Below are 11,278 nucleotides of genomic sequence, written 5' to 3'. Positions count from 1 at the left end.
ACGTGGGAGCCGGGAAAGAGGGTGCAGCCAGCCTGCAACCAATCAGCATCTGCCTCGGGATCCAGGTGCGAAGAGCTCGCGCCACAGTCTCCCATTCCGGGCCTAGCAACGATCCCCACTTTCTAACGGCCACCCAGGCTTACGCGCGCAGAATGTATGTGAGGCCGAGTGGGAAGAGGAACGGTCTGAACTGGTAAGTGCCATGTTTTTTTCTTACTCTTCTTTGAGCTTGGGCCTGGCTCAGGCACAACTGAGACATGGGCGATTGAATGGTTACCGTGAGGGTCAGGAAGTGAGGGCTGAGGACTTTAGGCCATTGGAACTCCCTCTGCCTTGGAGAGGCTGGAAATGGGGCCTCCTGGGCACCTTAGGGCCCTGGCCGGGTAGAGGCCAGGCCAGCACGCCCTATGAGTTGGCCCATGGTTCCTGGTGCCAGCCTGATTTGGAAGTGGGTTGTGGGGCAGTTGGAGGCCCTTGGAGCCCTGTGTGGCATCATTGGCCATGAGGTATGGCCTCTGAACTGTGAGAGGTTTTCTGGGGTCTCTGGACTGAGTCTGGATCTGGTGACTGGAGGAAGAGGCCTGTGACTCTCCATAGGTTATTGGGATTCACTGGCCAAGAGATGAAACTAGTATGCACTTCAGGGGTTTCCTGGGTCTTTGGATCCAGCCTGGGTTGACGAATGAGCACTGATGCAGTCAAAAGCCCAATGGAAGTTGCCAAGAGTCACTGCATCCAGGCTATGCAGGCTTTTAGAGGTCTCTGGATTCGGGGTTGAGGTGCTCTTGGCAGATTTTACAGTATTGGGTGCAGGTTGGGCAATGTGGCTAGGAGGTTAGGCCCATAGTCTTATGGAGGTTCTGGGGAGGGAGGGAGGTGTCTCCAAACCCCAGCCAAGTTGTTTGTCCTCCATGAAGTATCATTGACTTGTGGTGACTAGAGACAAAACCCAGATTGGGTCATGTCTGGGGCATTTTAGTTCCTGTCCCTATCTCTTCCCAAACCCTTTCTGGTCCCTCCCAGAAGATATCAGGCTGTAAGCATGGGGCAGGTGCATGGGAAAGATGGATGTTGTACTGGGGCACAGGAGGTGGTCTGTGAAATAGCCTGCTCTTCAGGAAACCAGCCAGGTTGTCTTTACTGAAGATTTTTTATAGTTATGGGACAGGGTGTTGATATCGACTTTCACTCAGCTTTTCCAGCATTACTTGGTGTTAAAGCTTTTCAGAGTGCTTTCATGTACACCCAGAGTTCTCTTTTTCTTTTTAAGTATGTTTTTAAAAGAAGGGAGAGAGATAGAAACATCATCGATTGGCTGCCTCCTGCATGCCCCCTTCATGCCCCCTTCTGGGGATTGAGCCCACAACCCAGGCATGTGCCCTGACCAGGAATTGAACCAGTGACCTCTTGGTTCCTAGGTTGATGTTCAACCACTGAGCCACACCGGCCGGATACACCCAGAGTTCTTAAACCAAGGGTGGGGGATACAAGGGAGTGGTAGTCTATGAGTGGATTTCAAGAGTCTGTGAACTCTTGGAAATTATAAGAAAAACTATGCATGTTGGATTTTTGGGAGAGGGGGGGCAAAAGTGGTCACAGGGATATGTGAGGAGTAATTGACCTGTTCAAGAATGGGCTTTAGCCTTAACCGGTTTGGCTCAGTAGATAGAGTGTCGGCCTGTGGACTCAAGGGTCCCAGGTTTGATTCCGGTCGGGGGCATGTGCCTTGGTTGCGGGCATATCCCCAGTGGGGAGTGTGCAGGAGGCGGCTGATCGATGTTTCTCTCGCATTGATGTTTCTGGCTCTCTGTCCCTCTCCCTTCCTCTCTGTAAAAATTCAATAAAATATATATATTTTTTAAAAAGAATGGGCTTTAGAGCAGACTGTGAATTCCTTATCATTCATATGCAAAATGATATGAGACTACAATTTTCTGATGTAAAGAGTTGATTCCATAGTTTATATTTTCAAAGGAATGGTGACTGCCCTAAGAGGTTAAGGACTATTGGATTAAAACAAGCTTCCATATTGTTTATGGGACCTAGAAATGAAGATTCCCTCAGACCTGCTGTTGGCATACATGTCAAGGTATCTCACATACCAGCCTGCATGTCCAAGCTCAGGCTACCTGCCTCTCACACACAGGGTCTAAGGTTACATCAGTCCTGAAGTTCACTCTCATGAGTATAGATCTGGGGTTGAGGCACATGTAGGCCCTGGAATTGGGTCATTTGGGCTAAGAGGTCCAGGGTTCTGAGTTCCCAGAGCAGGTCTAGAATTGGGGGGTGGGCACAGGTTCCAGGTGGGCACTTCTAGATTCCCTTGGACGTCTCAGCCTATGGAGAGGGACACAGCCAGAGGATGTCAGAGTGGGGCCCTCTCCCTGGGTTTAGGCAATACTGGTATTCAGTACTGTTCTTGAAAACAGTCCCTGTGAGGAAGTTGAGGGTCTTGGAAGACTTAGGGTCTTGAAGAAAAAGGATGTGAGGACGCTGTGAAACCTAAGTTTTTGTGTTTTGTTTTATGTCTAGTCTAGTTCTTTTTCCACTTAATTCTCAAAAGGTATGCTATGAGTCCTAGCCAGTTTGGCTCATGGATAGAGCGTTGACCTTCGGACTGAAGAGTCCTAGGTTCAGTTCTGGTCAAGGACACGTACCTTAGTTGCAGGCAGGATCCCTGCCTTAATGCAGGAGTCAACCAGTTGATGTGTGTCTCTCACATTGATGTTTCTCTCTGTCTCTTCCCCTTCCTTCCACTCTCTTTAAAAATCAATGGAAAAATATCCTCGAGTGAGAATTAACCACCACAACAACAAAATAATAATTAAGGTGTGCTATGATAGGTTCTCTATGACCTAGATTTAGCTCACCTGGCTATGCCTATATCTAGCTCTTGGGTTATGTAGACTATAGATTTAAGGGAAGAAAAAGGAATTTACTCTATGTTGTCTCTTCTCTGGTATGTGTTGGATGTATTTAACCAGAATGATTGAACATTTAAATGTTTATGTAAGATTTGGATAATTGGTCTTAATCTATAAAAAATACTGTGTGTGCCTAAGCCAGTTTGACTCAGTGGATAGAGCATCAGCCAGAGGACTGAAGGGTTCCGGTTTGATTCCGGTCAAGGACACATACCTGTGTTGCAGGCTTGATCCCTAGCCCTGGGCAGGGTGCATGCAGGAGGCAACCAATCAATGTGTCTCTTTCACATCAATGTTTCTCTCTCTATCTCTCCTTCTCCCTTCCACTCTCTCTGAAGAAAAAAAAAAAAAATCAATGGAAAAATATCCTCGGGTGAGAATTAACAACAAAAAAAGCTGTGTGTACGGGGGGGGGGGGGGGGGGGGCGGTGCGCGGGGAGTGTTAACCACCTTAATTTGGGTAAAGAAATGTGTTCCTGGGAAGAGTTGAAAGTTCATAGAATTTTCCTGAATAGAATTTTGTTAAAACTTAGCTTTGGAGTTACTCAATATTTAAAATAAGTGAGATAAAGGAAGAATGTTTTTCATAAAATAACCATCCCTCTATTCTGATTAATTTTAATTATAAAATAAGGTGTCCCAAAAATGTATACACACTTTGAGTAATTATTAATTCCAATGAGTTAAACATGAAAAGAATGAAACAAACTGAGCTATCAACTTCTAGTAGTGTATACATTTTTCTTCGGGGGGTGGGGGGTGGGGAAACACCCTGTATTTATATCAAGATGGGTTGTGCCTGAAGGGGCTCTTGGTTAAGCTTATCAGTGAGAACAAAAAATACCAGATTTCAAACTTTCCTTAGTAATATGAGTATTATAAAAGGCTGAAAGGCAAAAATCATACCTCCTTTTCTCACATACTTCTCTTCCAATTATGTCCTCCTAATCTCTCCTACCTACTGTACCCTCTCCCAGGGTCCAGGCTTGTGTCCTCATAACCTGTGGTTCTCAGGGAGAAAACTGCAGGCGATTCCTAGAGTCAGCTTGGAAAGTGGAAGGTGAACAAGGCTTCTGAGACTGGGGAGGAGAGACCTTTCAAAAATAAAAAGGGCAGTGTCCCTGTCCTTTCATTGCTTCTGGTGTCACTGCTCACTTTATGCAAGATGGCTTGGGCTGTGCAGTAAAAAATGTAAAGAGAGAACCTTGGCCAATGTTGCTCAGTTGGTTGGGCATGTGCACAAAGAAGATTGCTGGTTTGATTCCCAGTCAGGACATATGCCCAGGTTGTGGGCTCGATCCCTGGCAGGGGTGTGCAGGATGCAGTCAGTCAATGTTTTGCTATCACATCAATGTTTCTCTCCCTTCCTCTCTCTCTCAAAATCAATTTAAAAACTATATATATGGAGAGAGAGGGGGGAGAAGGAGGGAGGGAGGGAGGGGGGAGAGAGAGAGAGAGAGAGAGATGCGCCTAGAGCAGGGGTGGGGAACGTCTGACCCCCCTCAGGCCATTTAAAACCCATGAAATAATTTGATCTGGACCTGCCAAAGCATTGGGGCTGGGTTAATTAAATGTTTGACCAAATATAGTAGGCTAAATTTTAAGTTGATAATTTTGTATGGCCAACAAATGATGTTATAAATATCCAAATGGCCCTCAACCGAAAAAAGGTTCCCAACCCCTGGCCTAGAGTGTTACTAGCCTAAGGGCTGAGGTGTAGAGAGCTCAAGAGATACCTCTAAGGGAAAGGAAGTCTTTAAAGGGATATCCTTAGATGGAGTAGACACCAAGTGGGAGGCAAAATAAGTTTCCCATTCTTGGGGGCTTTTATTCACTGAATGGGGAGATCCCTTGCCTCTTCTGCTCCCTTTTAGACCCAAAAAGCCTGTTGACTACTCCCTGCCAACTACATTTGGCGGCTTTCAGAGGACACTGCCTTTTGAGCTGTCTCCAACTCTCTTGATCATCAATGGGCAAATCATACCAGTGGGGATGTTGAGTCACAGACACATGATATAGGCCTGGGAGGTGAGGGGGACCACACACCGCTGGGTGGTGATATAATCTTCCAGACCACTGTACCTTTCCTTATATACTTAGGGTTTCTCCCTCGTGGCTTTCCCCACTTATTCCGTATCTTCAGGGATTGTGTATTCCTCTGTATACACAATCTGTATAAATATCAGGCATTGATGCTTTTATGTGTCTAGGTCTAGTGTCTTTTATATGATGTATAATGAGTCCCTGGGTGTGGTGGTGTGAGGAGTTAGAAAGCTCAGCAATGAAAAACATTTAATGTTCAGAGTAGCAAATGAATACAGCTTACCCATTTGCATTTTCCCTTTCACTCTGACTCATCTTCCCCTCTCCCCACCCTATTATTGCCCCTCTACCAGCCCCACCCAATGGCACACCCTGTCTGATGTAGGAAGGGTTAACATCTGCCTGCACCCAAGCTAGAACAAGAGGTAGAGGGAAGATATATTAAGTCTGGAGGGAGAAAGTAGAAGGCTGGTCTGAATATTTTGGGGTCCTGGGTCCAAAGGGAGAAACAGGAGTTTAGAGACATAATATTTGAGTCTAGGAGAGGACCCAGAATCTAAGGGAAAAGCCTGGAGAGTGGGGGGAAACCAGAGAAGCCTTCCAATGCCTGACTTGTTTATCTTTGTTATTGGGCATATATGATACGCCAGGCTCATATAAGTGATTTATCAAATCAATAAAAATTTGTCATAGAGTGAGGGATCATGGAATAATATGAAAAAGAAATTTGAGTTTCTCAGACGTCATCCTTTTCCCAAATTAACAAGTGCTAAAGTGAAAAGACGGGAAATCTCCGAGGACCTTGACTCTTTGGGCAGGAAGTGAAAGAAACCCCGGAGTTCTGATTTCAGAGAAATGTAATTTGTCATCAACCCAAGAAAAGGAGTTTTTCTCTTCAAAGACCACCACAGACCCTTTCTGGGGTTACCCCCTTCAGAGTTTGATGGGAGGATCTGAGTCACGCACACACCCAGTCCTCAGTGATGGCTCAAATGACAGAGGTCATTTCCACAAAGCAGTCAAGGCTTCCTAGTATCAAGTCGGGCATGCTTTCGGCTCTCCTTCACTCTCTCCTTGGAATCCAGATATTTCAGTCCTTTTTGCCTCTGAGATAGTAGAAACCGCTTTCATCTGCTGGAGCTCCGCTGACACCTCTAAGAAACAGAATTAATACTATTTGAGTGATACTATGTACTGACAAACCTCTTTCACATTCATCATTTCATCTTCACCCCCACCTCCAAATAAGATAAGCAGAAGTTTACCCTATTTCATGGATGAGGTAAGTAAGGGAGGCTCAGAGAGATGATTTGCCCAAGGTGACTCAACTAGTAAATGGCAGAGATGAGACTCAAATGCAGATCTGATTAGTTCAGAGTTTTTTGTTGCCTCAGATACACTTCTTTGACTCTAGAAGTTCACAAATGAAATAAGGAGACAGGTTAGGAGGCAGGATGCCTGGATTCTAGACTAGAAGGGGTGGTCTCTCCTGGAAGGGTGAAGCAGAGCCAGGGGTAAAAAACCACACCCTGTGGGGGAACTGTGGCAGACATACTTGGGACACCCAATGGAAGGTTGTGAGGTCAGGGGCGGAGTTATTGGGGTAGAGGGTGGGCAGGAGCCCAACAGAAGTTCAGAACATGCGGTGTTCAGGAGGAAGCTACAACTGGTGAGTAGTTTCTTCTCCCCAGCTGAGACTTTCTTCCCATTATACCCCTTTTCCTGTCCAGTTCCTGCCAACCTACAGCCTGCTCCCTGAGGTGACCAAGTAATAATCCTCCCTCCCACAAGAGTCCTCACCACATCTAGGAAGATGCCTGCTAAGTCTGCCTCTTTGTATCTGAGTTCCCAGTTCTCTTCTTAAAAGCCAACGTGGTGATTTTGATGTGTGAGAAATTCCTGTCTTGTTGGGTTCTTTTTATTCTTCACTTTTGGCGTATGAAAAGCAAAATTAAACCATCTTCTTATCTTAACCTTGTGAGGAAATAGCCTCTCCTCTGTAGTTCTCATTTCCCTTTCTCTCACTTCCTCGGGGGTCAAAGTCTTCTCCAAAACCTCTCTCTATCCCTGGATCAAGAGCCTTCTCTCCTGTGACTTCTACACCTGCTCTTAACTCACTAGACAGGCATCTTCGGTCTCTTCCAGTTCCTTCTCTGAGGATCTGTTCTAGATGCTTCAGCCTCAAGGAGATGATTGATGCCTTGGAACCTGCCCTCCTGCAACTATGACCCCATGTATTGCTGATTTTCTGCTTCAGGACCCTCAGCTCCGCGTGATGGACTTGTATGGGGACACACTAGCTCTCTAAACTCTCCCATGAGCTGTGTCTTGCTCCATCTCTAACTGACAGGGATGACTGGGTCTGGAGGTGATCTCTTTGTCTCGAATGAAGGGAGCCTGGCCTGCTCAGAGGGGCTCCGAGAAGCAGAAGTATCAGTATGTGCTATCATTTAAGTCAGAGATTGCTAATTGGCAGAATCCACCTACTAGTCTTCAGCCCACTACTTAATGTAGTTGTGAACTACCTGATCCTTGCTTTTTAAGTCCTCACTGTAGTCTAATTTCCGTTCTCTTGCCACCAAACTCTAGGCCCCTGTTATGGTTCTGGATAAGCTCAAGTCCTCTCTTGGGTTAGTTTATTTGCTCCATTCAGGACAGAGAGCTCTGATCCAGAACAAACAACTCATTCTTTCTCCCCTCATCTCCACAGGCTTGAGAATATGCTGTTCCTTCTTCCCCTTCCCACCATGGACCTCGAACTGTGGCCTTTGTCTCAGAACCTCTGAGACTGGTACCCAGGCAAGGCAAAATGCCCCTGTCCCCAACAAGACTGCCTAGCCCCTATGGCTCTGATCGGCTGGTGCGGCTAGCAGCCAGGCTCAGGCCAGCACTATGTGATACCATGATCACCGTGGGGAGCCAGGAGTTCCCTGCACACAGCCTGGTGCTGGCAGGTGTGAGCCAGCAGCTAGGCCGCAGGGGTCACTGGACTCTGGTGAAAGGGATCAGCCCTTCCACTTTTGCACAGCTTCTGTACTTTGTTTACGGAGAGAGTGTTGAGCTGCAACCTGCGGAACTGGGGCCCCTTGAGGAGGCTGCCAGGGCCTTGGGGGTGCAGTCCCTGGAAGAGGCATGCAGGAAGGCTCGAAGAGACAGGGCTAGAGCAGAGTTTAGTCAAGGGCTGAAGGAACATCAGAAGCCAGAGAAACCCACAAGGGATTCTGAGAGTGGAGTGGAGGACCTTGGAGAGCAGAGACCAGAGAAGTTTCCTAGAGCTGGTGGGAGAGAACAGGAGATGGTGCAGGAGCACAGGCCACTGAGAGAGAGCTCTGAGATAGCAGAGGCAATGCAGGAGGATCAGATGGAGCATATGAGATCAGAGGAGAAACTCGACCAATCCCTTTTTGGCCACAGGGGAGTAGGTGGGAAACAAGAAGTGATCATGTGGGTGAAGGAGAGTCCAGGGGGCTCTGAGGAAAGTTTAGGGAAGTTGCCTGGCCCCCCACCCCCACCAGGTTCCCTCCAAACCAGCATCACCTCTAGGCCCTGGTGGGCTGAGGCCCCCTGGTTGAAGGAGAGCCAGCCTGCCCTGTGGAGCCTCCTGCTATTGCCGCCCAGATATGGCACTCCTTTCTCCCATAGTACTTCAATCAGTGCAGCCTGGCAAGAGGTCTGGCCTCAGGATCAGAGGTGAGTGAAGGGCCCAATGGAAGCCTATCTGGGAGGGAGTAGCTCATGTGAGGCAATGGTGATTGGTGAAAGGGCACCACATCTTTTATCTCTATTGTACATGTCCTGAACTGGAGATAGGACAAAAAGCTCCCACCACAGGGGAAACCAAAGCCCAGCACCTGAGAATATACATCACCTTCCTCTTCAGGATGGGGTCGGTCAGGATCCCAGGTTTTGCCAACTCTGTTACTCTTCTCCCCCCACCCCTAGGATTCCACTGTCCCTGAACCTCCACAAAGGGCTCTGGAGCCAGAATCAGTTGGCCTTCTCTAGCTCTACCTCAGGTAAGCCCTTCACTGTCCTGCATGAACCCTGTAATATGGTCTCTCTGCTGGGGCTGGGGCTGCAGGAGTCCAGCCTGAGTAGGGCCCCTACTTCACTCTGTTCTCTCCAGGTTCCCTCCCCCAGGGCCCCGCGAAGCTCAGCCCTGGGGCGATGGAAGGGTCTGATCAGAGGCACACGGGTGAGTAGGGTGAGGATACTTTTGCTTCAGTCTCATTGTAGCCCCTGATATCTTGCTGGGTGTTCCAGTGATCCAACTCTGGGATTCCCAGCTCTGCCCTCCTTTACCTTTTTTGTCCCCACAGGTACACTTGCAACCTGTGTGGGTCATGTGGGCAAAGCAGGCTGCCCATCTCGCCAACAGCCTTTCAGGCCTCCTCCTGCTCGGTCCAGGCCCTATTCTTGTTCTGTCTGTGGAAAGAGGTTTTCACTCAAGCATCAGATGGAGACACACTACCGAGTCCACACAGGTATGGGCACCCTGCCAAGCACTGACTTGCCTGCCCCTATGTCCCTCTCTGCTGCCTAGCTCCCACACAACTCCCTTGTCCAGTTGCCCCCGATCTACCCTAGGCTGCCTTCTTTTCTTTTTAATTAATATATTTTTATTGATTTCAGAGAGGAAGGGAGAGAGATAGAGGGATAGAAACATCACTGATGAGAGAGAATCATTGATCGGCTGCCCCCTACTGGGGATCAAGCCCGCGACCCAGGCATGTGCCCTTGGCCAGAATGGAACCTGGGACCCTTCAGTCCGCAGGCTGACGCCCTATCCAGAGCCAAACCGGCTAGGGCTTCGCCCCCTTCTTATCTTCACCGCCCTTCCCCTCCACCCGCCCTAGGAGAGAAGCCCTTTTCCTGTGGCCTCTGTCCCCAGCGCTCCCGGGACTTCTCGGCCATGACCAAGCACCTGCGGACACACGGGGCTGCACCCTACCGCTGCTCTCTGTGCGGAGCCGGCTGCCCCAGCCTGGCCTCCATGCAGGCACACATGCGGGGCCACTCGCCCAGCCAGCTCCCGCCGGGATGGACCATTCGCTCCACCTTCCTCTACTCCTCCTCCGCCTCTGCCTCCTCGAGGCCATCATCCTGGGACTCCACCTCCAAGTAGGTCCCCTGCCTCCTGCACCTGCCGGGCTGGCACTAGCTTCTTTGGCTGCAGCTAAAGAATGAAAGATATAAAGACAGGCCGGCGGGCTGGCTAGGCTTCTGACCCGGCACCCCGCTTTGGCAGTCCAGCGAATTCGGCTAAGAAGCATCGCGGCAAGAGCCCGAGAGCCCTCTCCCGGTGACCAAGGACGGCTGAAGCGGTGTGGGGCGAGGGCAGTGAGGTTTGCACAAGTGAATCTTAACTGTGTGGGGGCTGTTGACTTCATTACTAAAATAAAGCGTTGTCTGTGCCTTCCTCTCAGGAAAAGAAAGCCGAGTCCAGAGTTTAGTCTGCGCGGGTCGGGGGTGCGCTCAGCCTCGCCCCCGGTCCTGTAGCGGCCCCTCGTGGCCGCACGTCCGCTGTTCGGCACGGCGGCCCCCTCCTCGGTCTCCCCGACCTCCCGGGAGGCAGAGGGTCGGGAGGGCTCCATGGTCGGGTTGACTTAGCAGCAAGCCCTGCGGGGGAAAGCTTAAGAACCCCAGGTCCTGCCCTTTCCACGGCAAGCCAAGGCGCACGCAGTCCGAGTCTGGGGTCCCTGGCCCGGGCTCGAGGAGCCGCGTACTCCACTCTGCGGCAAATCTGCTCCACGCTGCGTGCAACGGCGGCCGGGTCGACCCTGGAACTGAGCCTAACCCTTGGCCGCCGCCCCCTCCCCAGCCCCAGCGCCCGCAGTCGCGAACTTCGCTTCGCGGTGTCCTCGGGCTCCCCGGGAAAGAAGCCCCTGCACCCTGGGAGTGGTAGTTCCCGCCGGCCGCCGGCCGCACCAGGACGATGGGAGGAGTCCGGGGCGAACACCACGCCTCCCGGCGGCTCGGGAGCGATCTTTCTTTCTGGGTCGGGTCGGGACCCCTCCAGACCCAGCTCTCGCGGCCCCAGCGCCCGGCGGAAGAAGCGCGACGCCTGGACTACATTTCCCGGAGGCCCCTGCGCCTCACCCCTCTCCGGCCGCGACGCGGGGTCTCCGCTCCTCAGGCGCGGTCTCAGGTGACGGCCCGCCGGCCGCGGACTCCCGCTCCCGTGGTGCCCCGCGCGTGGCCGGCCCAGCCCCCGGCTCCCGCCAGACCCGCGGCAGCGCCGGTAGTTGTCGTGAGCCGCAGCCGCGCCGCCCCGCCCCGCCCTCCCCTCCCCCGGCCTGCGCTCGGCCGCC

The 11,278-nt window shown here is 50.8% G+C and overlaps 1 protein-coding gene and 1 long non-coding RNA gene across 4 annotated transcripts; one reads left to right on the top strand and one right to left on the bottom strand.

The window, feature by feature from the left end:
- Positions 1–4,373: 4,373 nt before the first annotated feature.
- LOC132216985 (uncharacterized) lies at positions 4,374–11,262 on the bottom strand. Of its 3 annotated transcripts, XR_009448822.1 has the most exons (5): positions 11,067–11,183; positions 9,270–10,143; positions 8,505–8,685; positions 6,233–6,377; positions 4,374–6,121 (listed from the first exon to the last, which is right to left on the bottom strand). It is a non-coding gene; the product is annotated as an uncharacterized LOC132216985 (long non-coding RNA). The 3 variants fall into 3 exon arrangements; XR_009448824.1 differs by lacking the exon at positions 8,505–8,685; XR_009448823.1 differs by lacking the exons at positions 8,505–8,685; positions 9,270–10,143 and having other exon boundaries at positions 11,067–11,262.
- Positions 6,598–10,092, top strand: ZBTB32 (zinc finger and BTB domain containing 32). Its single transcript, XM_059666781.1, has 6 exons — positions 6,598–6,636; positions 7,678–8,657; positions 8,910–8,983; positions 9,094–9,162; positions 9,287–9,451; positions 9,824–10,092. Exons 2-6 carry the CDS (start codon positions 7,777–7,779, stop codon positions 10,090–10,092), a joined length of 1,458 nt encoding a protein of 485 aa, XP_059522764.1. The 5' UTR covers positions 6,598–6,636; positions 7,678–7,776.
- Positions 11,263–11,278: the final 16 nt, after the last annotated feature.

This window comes from Myotis daubentonii, chromosome 15 (assembly GCF_963259705.1).
Source record: "Myotis daubentonii chromosome 15, mMyoDau2.1, whole genome shotgun sequence".
Classification (NCBI taxonomy): domain Eukaryota; kingdom Metazoa; phylum Chordata; class Mammalia; order Chiroptera; family Vespertilionidae; genus Myotis; species Myotis daubentonii.
This window is presented reverse-complemented; position numbering and strand designations above follow the sequence as displayed.